The 18,805-nt window shown below is 36.3% G+C and overlaps 1 protein-coding gene across 12 annotated transcripts in view; it reads right to left on the bottom strand.

Moving 5' to 3' along the window:
* The window catches only part of PRRC2C (proline rich coiled-coil 2C), a 97,924-nt gene that overhangs the window by 19,143 nt on the left and 59,976 nt on the right, over positions 1 to 18,805 (bottom strand). For 11 of the 12 annotated variants that reach the window (XM_065935693.1, XM_065935695.1, XM_065935688.1 and 8 more), the window contains exons 17-25: positions 17,581 to 17,789; positions 13,562 to 13,716; positions 11,698 to 12,517; positions 11,211 to 11,296; positions 9,954 to 10,142; positions 9,562 to 9,813; positions 8,150 to 8,242; positions 5,075 to 5,176; positions 605 to 806 (exon numbers count right to left, since the gene is read on the bottom strand). In XM_065935693.1, coding sequence (XP_065791765.1) covers positions 605 to 806; positions 5,075 to 5,176; positions 8,150 to 8,242; positions 9,562 to 9,813; positions 9,954 to 10,142; positions 11,211 to 11,296; positions 11,698 to 12,517; positions 13,562 to 13,716; positions 17,581 to 17,789 — 2,108 coding nt within the window. The remainder of the gene's footprint in view (positions 1 to 604; positions 807 to 5,074; positions 5,177 to 8,149; positions 8,243 to 9,561; positions 9,814 to 9,953; positions 10,143 to 11,210; positions 11,297 to 11,697; positions 12,518 to 13,561; positions 13,717 to 17,580; positions 17,790 to 18,805) is intronic. The other variant, XM_065935690.1, reaches the window with a different exon arrangement.

Here is an 18,805-nt window from a genome sequence, read left to right as displayed (position 1 = left end):
AAAAACAGCTTCTAACTTGGGGTGCTGACAGACTCTCCTTAAAAACAACATAACCCAAAACACCAAAGCCAATGGATATCATTTATTCAAATAACAGACTGGGAAGTCTCTACCCCGAACTCTTCCCCAGAAAATATGTCAAATCAATAGACTCACGCCAAGAGCTCCTTCAAATTAGATACAGATCACAGAAAACTTAAAGGCTTTGTGATTCTGTGTTATTTCTGAATGGGTCTAATTAGCTGTATGAGTTAAATAATAAAAATCAAAAGGTAAAATTTATTAAAAAAATTTAGAGGAAGAAGACAGGAAATTTCCCACCAATTACTTCTAGGTATCTGTATTGACAATTGGGGTGGGAAGAAAAGATTAATTGAAGTACTTTAGTAAGCCATCCTTAAATATTTACCAAACTAAAATTGGGATAGGGTAAAGAGAGGGGAAGAAGGCAAACTGGTAAGTTTATAAAAGAGCTGATAATTATTTCATGTACAATCTTACATCTTTTATAAATATATTTTTGGGGAGAGTAAATAGGAAAAGATCTTAAAGAAATTTTAAATAACTTAAGATAGTTAAAGAAAAGGTACACAAGGATTTCTACCTGATAGTGAAGTTGTGGGAGTGACTGAAGCAACAGGAATCTGAGGCATCGATGCACTTGAGAACGAATTGTAATTAGCAGTGCTTGGTCCACTGGCACTACTGCTGACACCACTTGCAATTGGAGGTGCTGTGGAAGTTACCGGGGATCCTTTTTCCCTTACATTTGGAGAATTCTCCCACGCCTTGCGAGCAGACTCCATCTGGAACAAAAAGAACATTTTTTAAAGCCAAAAAAAAAAAAAAAAAAAAAATCACTATCCTAACACAGAACTAATACACATACATAAACAAATAAATATACACAAGTGTATTCCAAATACAATCTTTCAGATTAGGACCACAAGGCTTTTAAACCTTTCACTTTCTCTCCGCTCTTTTACTCAAACTGCAATGGGTTTTAATTCTGTCTCTATAGAGTTTGTTAAAGGCTCTGGCAAATAGGTCAGTGAAACAGAGAGACAGCTTTAATCATCTAAATATGAGTCCCTATTCCTACCAGTGAATAAGGAAACAGAAATACCATGTCCTTTTGAACTGATTTAAGGATTCTAGTAAGCAAGACACTAAAGGTCCTCCATTAAATATCCATTCTCTCCAATCTTTCTTTTTAAGTCTTTAAGCCAACATTTCTTGAGGCAAGTGAGATGTATCTTCTGTTTGGCTATTTTATGTTCACAGTGTTTTATTTTTATTTATTTATTTTATTTTTTTTTATTTTATTTTATTAGTTGGAGGCCAATTACTTCACAACATTTCAGTGGGTTTTGTCATACATTGACACGAATCAGCCATATAGTTACACGTATTCCCCATCCCTCCCCCCTCCCACCTCCCTCTCCACCGGACTCCTCTGGGTCCTCCCAGTGCACCAGGCCCGAGCACTCGTCTCATGCATCTCACCTGGGCTAGTGTTAGGGTTTAGGGTTAGGGTTAGGTTCACAGTTTTAAAGGCAATGTAACCAGGCAGGCTTTAGGCTTGGTTACAGTAGAAATATTTCTTGCTTCATGTCCAGACCCCATTAAGCATTTCAGGTTCTTACTGCCACCATTTGTATTTGTAGGTGCTGATTTTACCTGTAGTCTTAGTTTCTTAAAAAGTAGAAATGGGTCTTATTTAATCTATTTAGAGCTGTTCAACAGACATAAATGTAAGCCATATGTAATTTTATATTTTCCAGTTGCCACACTTTAAAAAATAAAGAGGTAAAACTAATTCTGGTAACATATGCCATTCAACCCAATATATCTACAATAATAATTAAAACCTATAATCAATATAAAAATTGAGATGTTTTAATTTAAAAAGTAACATTTCAAATCCAGTATCTATTTGCTTTTACACTTACAGCACACACCTCATCTTGGATTAGCCACATTCAAGTGCTCAGTAACTACATGTGGTGTGTGGATAATGAATTGGAGAGCAAAGATGTAGATTCTCAACTATCCTGAGGCTCCTTGAACAGGAAAGGAACAGATAACAGAAATTTTGAAGTTTTTTGTTCTACTAGTCAAAATATTGAGTGGGAAGGAAAAATCCAAGATAATCTACAAAATTCAGCAGCAATGACTTACATGTGTATATGTATACTATGTGTTAGTTGTATCCAACTCTTTGCAACCGAATAGACTGTAGCCCACCAGGCTCATCTGTCCGTGGGATTTTCCAGGTAAGAATACTGGAGTGGATTGCCATTTCCTTCTCCAGGGGATCTTTCTCAACCAGGGATTGAACCTGGGTCTCCCATATTGCAGGCAAATTCTTTACCATCTGAGCCACCAGGTAAGCCCCATGAGAACATTTTTTACAAATAAGATTTTAAAATACCACTGTTGGGAAGTTTGTAGGTCCCTGAAGTATCAACTTTATAAAAAATTCAACCTGATTTTAACTTTAATAATTTGAGAAATATTACATATCTCCCTACTTCCCTATTAAAACACACACTATATACAATTTAACCTTGATGGCTAATATCATTACTACAAATTCAAATTATAAGACACTTTTAGGTTTGCTTCTTTCCTTTTCCTCACAGTCACCTTGGTGATTTCAAATGTGCTTTATTTTAAAATGGAAGTCTTAAGAGGGTAAGAAACAAAAGTAAAAAATCCCCACATACTACCACTTAAGAAGTCCAACAAAATGCAATTTGCGAGTATTGAGATTTTATGATTTAGAGCAATTTTAAAGACTACAATGCCTTTTATAACCAGTTTTGTCATATTGGAAATAAATTATAGCTTACCAATTTTACATGATATTTAAGCCATACACATTGGTTTCATTTCTTAAGCAGCAAGAAAATTTAGAATCTAATTTTAGAAATTCAAAGAACCTAAAAAGTATAATTACTTAACTATATTCATTTTTCCTTTTGACAAATATACTGTCAGTAATACCCATAATATTAATAGAGATTTCCATACTTTATAAATCTCTCAAATAGAGGCATTAAAAAAAAAAGTAAACACAGATAATCAGCAAGGACCTACTGTACTGCACAGAGAACTTTACTCACTATTCTGTAATAACCTATAAGGGAAAAATACCTGAAAAATAATGTATATATGCATATGTAGAACTGAATCACTTCACTGTACATCTGAAACTAACAAAACATTATAAATCGACTATATTTCAGTATAAAATAAAATTACACTAAAAAAATAAAAATAAAGAAACTAGAAAAAGTCTTAAGCTAATACAATTTAAATTTAGTTTAATTCAACTGTATTTTTTGGGGGTATTAAAAACATCCAGTGAAAGGCAATGTGAAGAATCAACACCTAGCCTAAAGAATAACTAATGATATTATATTTGCTTATTTGAGACAGCAAATATAAAAGTATGAAACACAGGTTGAGAGTCATTCAAGGGGAAAAACAACAAAAAAGGCTGAGTATGAGGTTCAGTTCAGTTCAGTGGCTCAGTTGTGCCCGAATTTTGCGACTTCATGGACTGTAGCACACCAGGCCTCCCTATCCATCACCAACTCCTGGAGCCTACTCGAATTCATGTCCATCAAGTCAGTGATGCCATCCAACCATCTCATCCTCTGTTGTCCCCTTCTCCTCCTGCCTTCAATCTTTCCTAGCATCAGGTCTTTTCCAGTGAGTTGGTTCTTCACATCAGTTGGCCAAAGTACTGGAGTTTCAGCTTCAGTATCAGTCCTTCCAATGAATATTCAGGACTAATTTCCTTTAGGATGGACTGGTTGGATCTCCTTGCAGTCCAAGGGACTCTCAAGAGTCTTCTCCAACACCACAGTTCAAAAGCATCAATTCTTCAGCGCTCAACTTTCTTTATAGTCCAACTCTCACATCCATACATGACTACTGGAAAAACCACAGCTTTGACTTTGAGTAGGAGGAACTGGCAGTAAACAGTAAGGACTGGGTAAAGATGGAGATGATACAAAGCAGAATGGCTGTCTTGTAAAAATTTTGTCTCAAACTTATATTTAAGCAGCTTCTCAAAAAGAAGTTGGGGGTATAAAAAAAAGAAGTTGGTGGGGGTCAAGGGGACAAGTGGTCAGGAGGCTGGAGAATCAAACACCAAGAGTCTAGAAACAAACATTGACCACATTATAAAACAACTTAGTTACTTCCTCTCTTGACCATCATCAAAAAGATTCACTGGCAACCAGTGCAGCATCAGAAAGTTCTGCTATAATAGAGGATAAATACTGGCCCAGGTTATAAAACTATAAATACATAGCACCAAAGAGATAAATAAATGCAGTTAAAAATAATCCTCACTTAATTCCATATCTGTGCATCTGTTCTTTTTAACCACTGACTACTCTTGGGGTGAACAACTGATATAAAATACTCTCAAATAACTCAATTGTACAAGAGTATTAGTAACATGTAGCATAGCTCAAAATATTAAGTGTAATAGGAGATGAAAAAAAATAAGACAATTTCTTGACAACAAAAAGCATGTGTTGTGTAAAATCTCTTTTGGACTCTTATTCAAAAATTATCCAACAAAAATCAAATAAAAAATTACTTGTTTTAATCAATTACATCTTCAGAACTACCACTTTGCATTCATTCAATTCACACATGACTTACAGAAAGACAAAAAAACAGCATTCTTAACCATTACTGGTACTTATGATAAAAAAAAAAAAAAATTTAACACCAGGTTAGTTGCTTTCTGCACAACTAATGTTTCCAGTAACTATTACAGTCTCTAAGAGGAACCCAACACAAACCAAATATAAAATGCTCTCTTGTATTTTTAAGACAAAATTCACACGCATAGGCCTCATTTTAAATATGAAGATATCAAGCTACTACTATGTGGTGTTAAAAACTAAGGTGTAATTTGACATCACTCCATTCCCTCAGCTTAGTATTGCTGATTATTGCACAAAACTAGCAAGAATACTGAGAGTATTAACTTATGACCCCTTGCATGCAATAATCAAGGACCTTTAGAGATGGATGTTGTACATACCTTGAAGGTGAGGCTGAAAGTAGTGGGAGGAACTGAAGTTAGGCTGGAGCTCTGCTGTATAGTCTCCCTCTTAGGGAGGGGGAGGGTGTTGGGCAGGGGCACCTGAAAAGGTAGGCAACACATATCACAATCTAACTAAGTCTGCCACAAAAGCCCCATTAAAGATAATGCTCATGTCTTCTAAGGTTATTTTCACTACAGCCAACAGGAATATTTGACTGAAGTTACATTGCACTTATACTAATTGATAACTCCGGACATCTTAGATCAAACTTTTGAAAAGAAACACTATCTGCTTGTTTATACATCACTGACAGAAAAAGAATCTGTCACATATATAAGGTATAAACTTAGAAGCCATGCTCCTATATTTTAATTTATATACAAACACTTGGGGTATTTGTTGAAATGCAGATTCAGACTCACTTGGTCTGGGGAAGGCACAAAATTCTGCCTTTCAACAAGCTCCCAGGTGATGCTGATGCTGCTGGTCCCTGGACCATACATTGTAAAGCAAAGCTCTAGGGAATATAATTTCTACCGTTTACAGAACCCACAGGTTCCATATGAAGCATTTAACATGATAGAGTAAATATAATAAAGTCTCTTTACAGCAACCTAGTCAACTCATAACTAGATTCAAGAACAAAAGTAATGTTGGGAGGAAAGGATATAATTATCACCTCCACCTTGTTACACTAAACAAATTGTGATAGCAATACATAATTGTGGTAAGTACTGTTATTTAATAGAAACTTGAAGATATTGGAAACTTGCTACCTTTATCTCTTTTTTCCTTCTAATTCTCTGGATCTTAAGATTTTATTATGTACTATTACATGACTGATTTTGATGGTTCACTCAGTTTAAATAAAATGAAATGCTGGGGAGGGGTTTAAGATGATCACTTTGTGATACTATGGGTAATCTAACGGAGATTATTTGATAAATCTTTAAAATAGCTGTGCTATAATGATCAAAAAGACCACCTGCATTTAAATCTTCAAGATTTAAATTGGTTTGAATCATTCAAGATTCAAAACAACTGTAATATTAGGTACTACAACCAATAAATCAGTTAAGATCCTTAAAAAAAGTGTGTTAAACCTCAACAAGGGAAATAAGCTATCTTTCAGTTTAATTTTAATTTTTTAGACACACCAAGTGGCTTGTGGGAATCCTAGCTCCCTGACCAGAGATTAAACTCATGCACTCTAGAAGTGCAGAGTCCCAACCACTGGACTGTCAAGGATTTCCCCAGTTTAATTTTTAAAGAGACCACAGTTTTATGTATAAAATGGAACCCCTAGCTTAATGAATAAAAAAGGGACATTTCAAAAAGTCCTAAAAATTTCCCCATATAGAATGTTTGTTTTTAACACTATCTTAAGCTCAGAATCACCACCAAACTTGGCACAAATAAGCAACACTGTGAAATCATTTAAAACTGATGACTTTTTATAAATGCTCCCTGACCCAAACTGAGCTTGTTTTCAAATATATTCCGAATACACTGCTAAAAATCAAACAGACTATTTATTTATACACAAGATTGGGCATCTTCCCTTCAGTAGTCCTTTGTATACAAGTCACTATGTTAATCAGCCTTGCAGATCAGACGGAAACAATTAAAATGTTCATGAGGATATTTTCAATGAGTTTTAAGGGTTTTGAGATTAATGATCTTTCCTTCCATATTCATATTTCATAAATTAAATTTTTAGAAAAGGGTAGTTTGGCAGAAGGCATCATAATACTCTGCAAAAGGTAACATATTCTATATTTTTCTAAAATGAGAAAGACACCACAATTAAAATATAATTAAATCTTACTGATTCAATTTCAGTTATCATTACTTGATAATCCACATAGTGACAATAGGAATTAAACTGACTAAGCCCTTTTGCCCTTCCCCAGTATTCCATTGCTTACTACAGAAAGTTAAATAAACCTTTCCTCACAAAGTCAGGGGAAGAGGAAATTGGACAAATTATATTCATCAGCTCCAAAAGTGCTCTCCTATCACAAAGACAAAATGTGTGACTTCTTCCTTTCTATACCTTTTCCTTCAGCCAGACTACAAAAGTTGGATTCAATGATCCCTAATGCATTTCACCTAAAAGCCTATATACCTGACACTAAAGAGAAAAACAGAAAACACAGCAGCAAAGACATTGTAATAAAACATAATTCAGAGTTTTTATTCTCAAAGTTATATAATTGAAGCCTTTTAAGAGCTCTCTAAATGTATCTGTAAAGGTTATTATTATTATTATTCTTATTTTAAAGAAAAACCTTTGTTTATAGAGGACTATATTTAAAAAAGAGAGCAGATGACCAAATTTCCACCTTTATCTGCTCTCCACAACAAGAGCCACACATGTAACTTCTAAATGCTTTTCTTTTCTTTTTTTTTTTGCTTACCCATTTTCCACCTGTCAGTCTGTGAACTAGGCAAAGTACTGGACTGGACCCATATTTAACAGATTCTTAAATTATAATATGGTTGCTTGGGAGGCGAGAGCTAGATTTGCATAACTTACTGTCATCTTTTAATAACGTATTCAAGGGTTTATGAAAATAAACCCTTCAGTCTTCACAAGAGGAATGAAGTTGTTAATGTTCAGTATCATTTTTCAAATTAAAAAAGAAACACATAAATCTTCAGTAATAATCTAATTGTCTTATTGTTTTAGGTGAACGACCTTTCACAGCATTATAAAAAGGTGTCATTTAAAAACAAAATTACCAACAAAATTAAATGCTGAATCAGTAGAATGTGAAAACTAAGAATAAATTTTTTTTTTTTTTACCAAAACCAGGTTAACAGGATTAGTAGATGTGAAACCAAGCCGAAGCATCACAAGCCTGGATATTAAATATAAAGTGATGACTTTCAGGGGAAAAACAACAACTCAGCTTTGACTATTTCCCCTAATTACATTAGTGTTCCTAAATACAAACTTACTGACAACTCTTACTCTGAGAAGAGTTAAATACTAATCATAAAGTGTGTTTTAGGTACAATAGCCAGGTTTCTATCCAAACCTGCCACGTCTCCAGTTGATTACTTACATTATTAACCAAAGTATCCTCCATCTTTGCATTATTAGTAGCCACAGTGTTAGGCAGAGAGGAAGAAGGTGTAGTATAGTCTGTTACAGACTCCTGTGAAGTGAAAAGAGAAAAAAAAAAAAGTTTTAAACTGGTCACTTTCTAACGACACAGCCTAACAGTCGTAAAGTTATTTTGGAAGAAAGCAGGAGAGGATAGCAAACCTTAACACTCAAATCTTAGAGACCAACAGTGGGATAAAACAAACATGAACCTACCACATTTCAACCACTGCTAGTGTCCTATACATTTAAAATATATACTGCAATATAGGAGGCTGTCAATAGTACCAAATATTTCTGTGGATTTCTAACATAACTCTGTGTGGTTCTTATACTCAAATCTACAGTTTACTTTCAACTATTGATTTTTTGTTTTCTTCAAAATAAAACATGGATAAATGAATGTCAAGATTTAGTTGTCACAATTAGATTTTAGGATAAACCCTGTTTATCATCATGAATCTCTCCTTTAAACATGGTAGAGTTAGATCACATGAGCTTTTCACCTCCATGAACTGAGCTGCATGGCAATTAAAAAGAGAAAATATTCAAGTAACATGAAAGGTTCCATCCACCTTTCTTTTCAGTGAGTACCAAATGGCAGATATAAATTTGCTACTCCCAAAGTGTCAGTCCCCATAAGTCACTCAGTGTTATCTTGCCTTAATGAGTATTTTTAAAGACACGCGTTATTCCATTCAATGTAGACCCTAAATGCAAGTCAGTCATTCCTCTGGTGCTCAACCAATAAAACAAGACTTGTTCCAACTCTGGAAGAAAACTGGCTATACTGGAGTTACTCTGGCTTGTGAAGTCACTCAGTCGTGTCCGACTCTTTGAAACCCCATAGTCTGTAGCTTACCAGGCTCCTCTGTCTATGGAATTTTCCAGGCAAGAGTACTAGAGTGGGCTGCCATTTCCTTTTCCTTCTCTTAGTAACTGGAGTTATGTTATTTCCTGACCTCAGAATCTCATTAGTGTGCAAGATAAGGAGGGGGTCCATTACAACCCCATTAACAAAATAAAAAGAAATATATAGCAATACTTTCAAAGTCTATAAACTCACTGAAAAGCATTCTAATCTTGTGTAAATAAATTTTCACTTTAAACTACCCAATAGTCCAGAATTAGGAGTTAGTTTCCACAGAAAGAAATAATTTACTGTAAGGAATTTTAGATCACATATGCACACCATGAAATAAAACCTCTGTAGAAATAATAACCCACATAAGCTACAGAACTACATGCCTCAACCAAAAAAAAAAAAAAAAAAAAAAAACCAAAACACAAACCTGTACTGCTGATGTTCTCCCCATTCATGGTAGACCTGGCTTGCATCAACTGACTTGGTAATCACTGCCTGTTGCTTACCTTCACATTAGTGCCATATTCTGTGGAGGAAACTGAAATCATTGTTCCTATTTCAGTAGACATTTCTGAAACTGCTTTGGTTTCCTTTGTTGTCACAGGATCTGTACTTCTGACTGTAGCAGGATTTGGTTTCTCTTGTCCTTCCGGCTCCACCTGTTGGGCGTCTTTTACTTTTCTATTTTTTAAAGAACGTTCCTTTCCAATAGGACCAGGTTTATGTTCTTTGTTTTCAACTGGACTCAAATCTGGAAGCTAAATTCAACGTTTATGACAAAAACATGTCATGATCAAAGACATTTCATCAAAAACTAAATCCAATTAAAAACTTTTTTATTCTCCTTATATGTTAGTGGCTTTCATACAATTATATCTGGAACACAAACGGTATTTACCTTCTGGGCTTTGATAGGGCCTGCCCGTGGCTGCTTCTGCCGTTGTTCTTTAGGTTCAGATATTTTGTCGGTAGTTTTTTCCGAAAGCACAGGAACAATTTCATTTTCATTCCCATTTGAAGCTGGAGCACCAAACTGAATTGTGTCAATTCCAATTTCAACTCCACTTTCTTGACTATTCTTTGTTCCCTAGTAAAAGTACATTTAAAAACTTGCTTCAAAGTAGAGTTTAAATTTGACTGAATGATTTATGTAATACTACAGATTTTAAAAAGTACAATAGAAGGTTTGAAGCAATCTACATCTAACTGAGATTAACTGATAATGCATGCATGCTAGTCGCTTCAGTAATGTCCGACTCTTTGCGATCCCATGGACTGTAGCCCACCAGGCTCCTCTGTCCATGGGATTCTCCAGGCAAGAATACTCGAGTGGGTTGCCATGGCCTCCTCCAGGGGATCCTTCCAACCCAGAGATTAAGTCCATGTCTCTCACATCTCCTGCACTGGCAGGCAAGTTCTTTACTATAGCGCCATCTGAAAAGTCCCATAACTGACATTGGTTACATTTTAACAAAGTATTCCTTTAACCACTACTGACCTGTATTAGAAAACAACTGATAAAATAAAAACTAGGGCAAGACTTAAGTTTTAAAGTTTTGGCTTTAATTGCCCTGAACTGTAGGACAAATCACATCTTCAACTTAAATGTAAAAAATCATTTAAAACAAATATAAAACAACAAATACAGCAACAAATAGATGAATGAATTAATGGAGGAGCAGAAAAAAGACAGGAATCCCAGTGTTACCCACTTCGGCTCTGAAAATAAAAATATACATGAAAGCACTTTGTGATTGGTAATGGAGTGCACACACCCTAGGAATTCATCAATTAAACTTCTAATTTATGTAACACCTTGCTTGTGCCAGGTGCTGATCCAGGCAGACACTACCAATCTAACTTGCAGAATTTGCATTATAATGGATAAAGAAAATAAGTAATAAGTTGAGATAAAAGATGTGCAACAATTAAAATATGGTTAAATCACTTAGAAAAAGGTCCCTAAGAGGTCACACTGAAACTGAATCTAAAATACAAGATTAGTGGAAGGTGTTTCTTGCAGAGCAAATATGTAGTCTGAGGATCAGGAATTAAGCTCTCCAGGTGATTCTGATACAGGCCAAAGTGTGAGTAACTGTTTTTAAGAAAACTGCCACAATAACCCCACAAAAGCCATTACTAAATCTGCTCCTACCTCTGATGAAGTAGCTGATCCAAATGATGTTAGGGGCTTATTCCACGCACTGACAGAAGGTGGCTGTGGTGGACTAATGGGACCTACTGAAAAGAAGTCACAGGAAATATGACCATTAAAATTGAGAGGTTAATAATTCATAATCCATTTAACCCTTTCTTTTAATGGTAGCTAGACAGTAAAAGAATGACTTTTCACATGGTATTTAAAGAGATTCTTGCACACCAAAATAAATGATTCCCCCAAAACACTGTACATTGTTTTATCAACAAAAAGTTTTGTCCATAAAATATGGCTGTTAAAAGTGTAACACACTTATCTTAGAAATAAGTTTTAAGAAAGGAAGCTAAAGATTACAGATTACTGTTACTGCTTCCTACCAAGAGAAAAAGAGATGGCTAGTTTATCTAGTTCATAGATAAAATTGAGAACAAACTCTCAACTGCCACACCATTCCCCACCACTCACTTCTCCGCTGCACACTTACACTTCTTAGAAATGTCATTCAGCACGGCTGCTGGGGCCACCTTGTTCTCCCACAATTCGGCCGTAAGAGCACTGTGTGACTGCGAGGGCGGGACGGGTTTTCCTGTGGCTCCATAATCCGTGCCATTAGGCGTCTGAGCGGAAGGGAGTCTGATTGAAGGAGGTGGCTGTTTTGAAGATTGTGTTGTAGTCTGTAGTGAACTCTGGACTGGTTTGTGAGTCTGTCCCTGCGTCTGACCTGGGGCAGTGGGAGCTGGGACTGGGACTTGGACTAGGGTGGGGGTTGAGGTTGGGGCTGGGGCTGGGGTTGGGGCTGTCGGGGCTGAGGCAGGGACAGTTGGGGCTGAGATGGCTGGAGGTGGAGCTGAAGCTGGTGCTAAGGCCGAAGCAAGGATGGGAATTGAGGCTGAGGTAAGGATGGGGACAGAGGTTGGAGAGGAAGCTGAGGCAAGGATTGGGGTTGGAGCCGGAGCTGGAGAAGAGGCAGTGGCTGTAGTTGGGGTGGAGGCTGGAATTGGAGCTGAGGCTGAGGCTAAGGTTGGGAGTGGAGCTGAGGTGGAGGTTAAGACTGGGACTGCAGCGGGGGCTGGAACAGAAGCTGCGGGTGATGCTAGAAGGGGAACTGGGGTCGAGGCCGGAACTGGAGCTGGGGTTGTGGCTGGAACTGGAGCTGAAGCTGACCCTGGACCCGGAGCTGAGGTTAGAGCTGAAGCTGGAGGCTGTACTTGCTGGGTTCCTGTAGCCTGTTTTTTGGCAAATCTTGGTGGGAGCTTAGAAGTCTGATTTCTTCCCTTTTCATTTGCATTCTTTTTATTCCAGACCTTAAAAAATTTGCAGGAATCGTTTGTGTCAATAACATAGTTGAAATGTAATAGTTCATGAACAGATCTTCCAACAAAGTTACCTACTGCTAATTCAGTTCCTTTACTTTACAAAATACCTTCTCAATAGAATAAAAACATCAAGGTTGCTAATGAGATTTTTAAATTATGAGAAGCCAATATGCTATAGAGGAAAAAACATATATTCTTGATACACAGGTCCACAAGCTCTTTTCCCCAATTCTGAAATTAAAGAAATTAAGTAAATTCTCACTAATTTCATTTGGCAGCAAAATCTGATTCTACCTGACAGAAAAATTATTGGTTCCACTCAATTGTTGTTTGCCATAGAAACATTAATTCTGGGAGTGTTGGTGGGTGTTATGTTAAATAGAATGCACACACCAATTTAAACACAGTAACAATAAATGACTTCTGAAGATACCTAGTTCAAGGACTATGCTCAATTAAACTCAGTATTATCACACACATAGGATTTTTACAGGGCTTCCTGTTTTAAAGCCTTCTAATCTATCAGGGCTCTTTATCACTGTGACCCACGTGCTCTATTTTTGTTTATACTGGTTCAGTATTTAGCAAAATGGGTGTTTGGGTTGATAAAAGGAAAAATTTAACTTACTGTTGATTCATACTATGCATTTAAATAAAGTAATTTAGATTATAAGAGAAACTGATATAGGTCAAGAATCTGCAAGTTATTAGAGATCATGGCAGTCGAGTTCATTAGATTTCTAAGATGATTTACAAACTTTAACACTGCAATGAAATAAGATGGGGCAAATAAGTTGCTCTGAAATAAAGTGATCTTCTCTAAGGCAAATAGTGAGATATAGTAATTACATTTTATTTAAAATTGATCTCACTGCAGTTAAAAACAGTTTAAAGTTGTGAAAAATCAGATCATTCTCAGCACTTGAATAATAAATACAGCCCTGACCTTATAGGTGGGAAGAAACCTCAACCATTTCCTAGTATATTTTGGGCAATAATCTAAATAACCAGCAACAAATTGAAACACTAAACCTGTATGATTTGTTCTTCCTTCTTTCGGCGTTCTTCGTCCTGTAAACGCTTCTGCTGTTTTTTGGATACCACTTCAGTAAAACCATCATCATTCAAATTTGACTGGGGGTCTTCAACCACTGTTACTTCAGGATGGTCATCAATTATCACAACACCTACAGGAATAGAATAAGATTTAAAGTGAAATTTTTTTCAACTGAAAAGATAAAACAGAAGTGCTTAATCTAATAGTGATTAAAAATAAAAGAAAAAAGGCAAAAATCTAATACCTATAATTAATAATAACCCATTTTCCACACCATAAAATAGCCAGTACTAAAATTTGAAGATTTCATAGATATATGAAAAAAAGATGTATATAATTCACAACAGGTAGTTTTGGGACTTTATTTTTAACCCTGTTTATGAGATCAAGTCCTAAACTACCTGCTGTGAATGATGTATGTTTTTTTTTTTCTTAAGCAATGAAGTGGTAATGCCTTTTTTTTAAAAAAAGAAAAATCAAAAAAATCTTTTATCTTACAGTCAAATCACTTTCCCTCTCCCAGTCTCAAGATGTGTATAGTGATGTAAAGATCTATGTTAGCACTTTTATCTTATTTGCATCTAACCATTCTAAAAGGTGGGCATTATTATTGTTTCCCCTTTTCAAAGGATGCAATAAGCTCTGAGAGGCTGATTTGCTAACAACATGCTGCTGACAAGCTAAGCTGCTTTTTGAGTCTTAATGCCTTTAGTTTACATAGACTATTGTCTACAGTGTGGAGCAGTTAAAAACATGAAATATATGTTAAAGTTCCATGGGAATGTAAAGTGATATAGACGTACATATATCATAATAACCCAGCAGAAGAATAATTTAAGATATACTTTCAATGCATTGTCTAACAATTATTCTACCTTGTTAAATTATCCTATACATTCTAGTGAGTATAAGAAATTTAGACCCATTAACATGAACTCATGTTCTCTGCATTGGCAGGCAGATTCCTATCCACTGTACCATTAGGAAAGTCCTATACTATGTTGTGATTGGGGAACACATAATTAAAAATTGCTTGGCAATGATATGCACACCATTCAGAATGGTGGTAACTTGCAGGGGTTGGCAAGAGAATATGACTCAGAGTAGATCAAAGGGAACCAACCTGCAAACAGTTCTTTATAAATAGCTAAAAATTCACATTCAGAGAAATACTGACAGGGAAAAAAAAAATACTAAGATTGGCTTTCACTCTTTACAAACCTATTACTGTTAGTCTGGTTACTAAAAATTTGATTTAAAAGGAAAAATATTGATTCTGATTTATCTACAGCACTTCTCCTTGTGTTTTAAATCCTTTAAGACATTAACTGTGTAAAACAGAGCATACGCTTATCTCAACGCAAGGTTTTAGTTCAACATTTTCAAAGGGGATATGCACTCTAAGAGATCTCTTCATAACTCTGAATTTGTCTTGGTTTTTCACTTAAACTAGAAAGTGTGTGTAAAGCTTGTCTTCATAGTCATACCATCACTATTTTCATTTTCTTGCCAAAGAGCTCCTTTAGAAACCTTTTGAATAGGTCACTCAACTACATGAAGCATTTATGGACAAGAGAACAATACTTTGTGATCAACACCCTGTTCTTGTCTGGTGCTATGTAACATTTGGAACTAATTTTAGGAAACTTAGATTATTTTAAAGAACCTAAAGATGACTCAAAATTAATGAAAGGACCTCCCTGGTGGTCTAGTGGCTGAGAGGTTGCCTGCCAAGGCAGGGCACACGTGTTTGACCCTTGGTTCAGGAAGATTCCACATGTTGTGGGGCAACAAAACTAGTGTCCCGCAACTACTGAAGCCCGTGTGCCTAGAGGCCGTGCTCCACAATAAGAGAAGTCATCACAACGAGAAGCTGGTGTCTGTAGCAATGAAGACACAGCACAGCCAAAAACAATTTTTTTAAATGTTGTAAAAAAAGAAATGCAAAACTTGAACAAGTTAAAACTAATAGCTCAATTTTCATTATCAAATCAGAAAAAATACTTATTTTTTATATTGTCTTAATAATACTTTGCAAACGTATTCCAGAAGTTGTTTGGAAAAACTAGTAAACAAATATTTGAGAAGACAAATCTGCCATGTTCTGTGGACTTTGTTATCTTCACTTGTCATTTTCCAACTGTGATGTCTAGATGGATGCTAGTCTCTCTTCTCATGGACCACACTAAGATAAGCATCCAAATTTCCTATGGACTTACTTTAACCACTTTAAATCAAAGCTTTCTAACTTTAGCACTATTAACATTGTGAGTTAGCCGTTCTGTGCACTATAAAACATCTCTGGGCCTAAACCCACGAATATGTCAGTAGGTGACTTTCGTGGAGGTCCAGTGGTTAAAAATTCACCTTCCAGTGCAGGGGGCGTGGTTCAATCTCTGGTCAGGGAACTAACATGCCACATGTCAGGGAGCAACGAAGCCTGTGCAGCACCAGTTACTGAGACCTCGAGCACTAGAGACCGTGCACCACAACCTGAGAGAAGCCCACGTGCTGCAGCGAAGACCTGAGGCTGACAAATATATATAAATATAAATATAAATGTCAGTGGCATCTAGCCACCAGCTGCAACACCAAAAATGTCTCTAGAAACTGTCACATGCCCCTGGGGAACAGAATCATCCCTATTAAGAACTACAGTTCTAAAGAATCTAAAAATTCTTAAAACATACAGCTAAGATTCTTTCTTTTCCATGTGAATCCTAAAATGGTAGTCCAGAATTAGCTCTCAAGTTTGCGTGCATTGGAATTATAATCCTCTGGAGAACTTGTTAAAGCACTGATTGCTTCACATGCCAAGAGTTTCTGATTCAGTAGACCTGGGGTAGGGCTCAAGATTTTGTTTTTCTCACAAACTTCCAGGTGATGTTGATGGTTTGAGGACCCCATTTTGAAAATCGCTGGTCTAGAAATAATAATGTCAAGGTCCTGGGACCAAATCAAATTGAATATGTATAAATAACCATTAAATACTGCTGCTGCTGCTAATTCACTTCAGTCATGTCTGACTCTGTGCGACCCCAAAGACGGCAGCCCACCAGGCTCCCCCGTCCCTGGGATGCTCCAGGCAAGAACACTGGAGTGGGTTGCCATTTCCTTTTCCAATGCATGAAAGTGAAAAGTGAAAGTGAAGTCGGCTTGGTTGTATCCGACTCTTAGCGACCCCATGGACTGCAGCCCACCAGGCGCCTTCATCCATGGGATTTTCCAGGCAACAGTACTGGAGTGGGTTGCTATTGCCTTCTCCGAACCATTAACTAGATGAAAGAAAACTCTCATCTACATCTCTCATACGCAATAACAACAGTACCTAACCAGTTTCCCATTACTACTATCTAGTCTCAACTTAGTAAATCTCTCAATCTTATTCAGTATTTCAAGCTTAAGTCTCATCTGAATGAATGGAAAATACCAATATTCGTCTGTGTTAAGTGTCTACTCTTAGAGATTCCTTGTTAATGTCTTCATCATATATTTCCTTCTGGCTGTGTTATCCTTCACATCTGACATCCTATCACTCCATGACTTTCTGAAAGTATTTATCCACAGCAACACTACCTCCCATCCTATTATTTATTCCCTATTTACCATATCTTAGATACCAATTTTCTCAAGATCATAATTCATTGAAGTTAACACGTCTCTCCTTTCAAACATATATACAAAGCATCTTCATTTGGTTTTCTGTGCGTCCCCCACATCTGTTTAGCAAGGAAGAGTGGTTAATTTACTTTCTTCAGAGAAGTGAAACTGTGGATTATCTTTAACAAGAATTTTATCAAGCACTCACAGGTATGGTAAAAGTTGGTGTTATTTCAGTTAAAGCTCTATCAGTGATTCATAATCAGTCTCTATCTCTACTTAAATCCAACTTTCTTTTTATGATGACTTGTTTATTCATAGTATCTACTTAAATGTAACAGGTGGACAGACAACAGACAGACAGACAGACAGACAGAGATGACCTGAAACCTACTTGCATAGTTGTTGAGATCAAACTGTGACAGCGCATCCACCTTCTCTTTGGGCTTTTTAGGGCCTGGTTTGGGGTCTTCTCTTTTTCTCCCAGTAGAATCTTTGGAGTTCTTCTGTCCTGTACCGTTAGGTGCTCCTTCTTGATGGTGTGCAGAGCTGCCACTGACAGGATCAGCACCACCTGTGCCTGCCGACTGGTCATCAAATGGCCTACAAAATAATAATCTGAGATTTTATTACTAGCTTCACATGTGTGCGTGGCGTGTGGCTTAGCTGCTCAAGTCATATCTGACTCTTTTTTGACTCAACAGACTGTAGCCTGCCAGGCTCATCTGTCAATGGAATTTTCCAGGCAAGAATACTGGAGTGAGTTGCCATTTTCTACTTCAGGGGATCTTCTCAAACCAGGGGTCAAACCTGTGTCTCTTGCATTTCCTGCATTGGCAGGTGAATTCTTTACCACTGAACAACCTGGTAAGCACTGTTTCCATATACTTGATCAAAAGAAAAATGCCCTTAGTAGCCATTTCTAAAGTTCAATCTAAGAATAAATAACAGTGGGATAGAAATGTCTTAGTGATTTTGTTGGGTACAACTTTACTAAGATGGAGCTTTCCAATAAAGGAAATAAGACTAGCTCCTCAGAGTTCTTTCCAGCAATTAAATTCTAGAATTCTAATTATTCCCGGAAGGTTCTTACTGTCTATTCTTACCACGTTCATTATGTTTATAAATGAGCTAATCGACATTGTTCATACCAGAAAATTTCTGTGATCTAAGCTAGTCCCAAGTATTCACTGGTGGATCTTCTCCACAAGAAGGTGGAATATGGAAAAAAAAAAAAAAGTGTAAAAAATTCTATGCTTACAAGTCTTTGTCTTAAAAGTTCAATCAGATTTATACATATACATACATATATATATATAAACATTTTAAAAACTAGTTTTAATATGGAAATGATTCACTTCACAAACCAAAAGTATTTCTACAGGGTTTTGTCCTGTTGACAAATTCTTTTCTTGTGTTCATTTTATAAAAACTTCAAGAACATATACCATGAAAAATGGGCTTATCAATTCATTTTCAGCTCAATCTATAGTATTACTCAAGCTAAAAGCTTATCAAGAGCCTTTCAAAAAGCATGATCTCAAACATGTGAACTATGAATTCATTTCTTCTAAATGTGATACTTAGAAAACATTCATCTATAGCCGGTAACTGCTATG

This window comes from Muntiacus reevesi, chromosome 5, assembly GCF_963930625.1.
Source record: "Muntiacus reevesi chromosome 5, mMunRee1.1, whole genome shotgun sequence".
NCBI lineage: Eukaryota > Metazoa > Chordata > Mammalia > Artiodactyla > Cervidae > Muntiacus > Muntiacus reevesi.
Note: the sequence above shows the minus strand (reverse complement) of the source record. Positions and strands in the feature narration are given on the sequence as shown.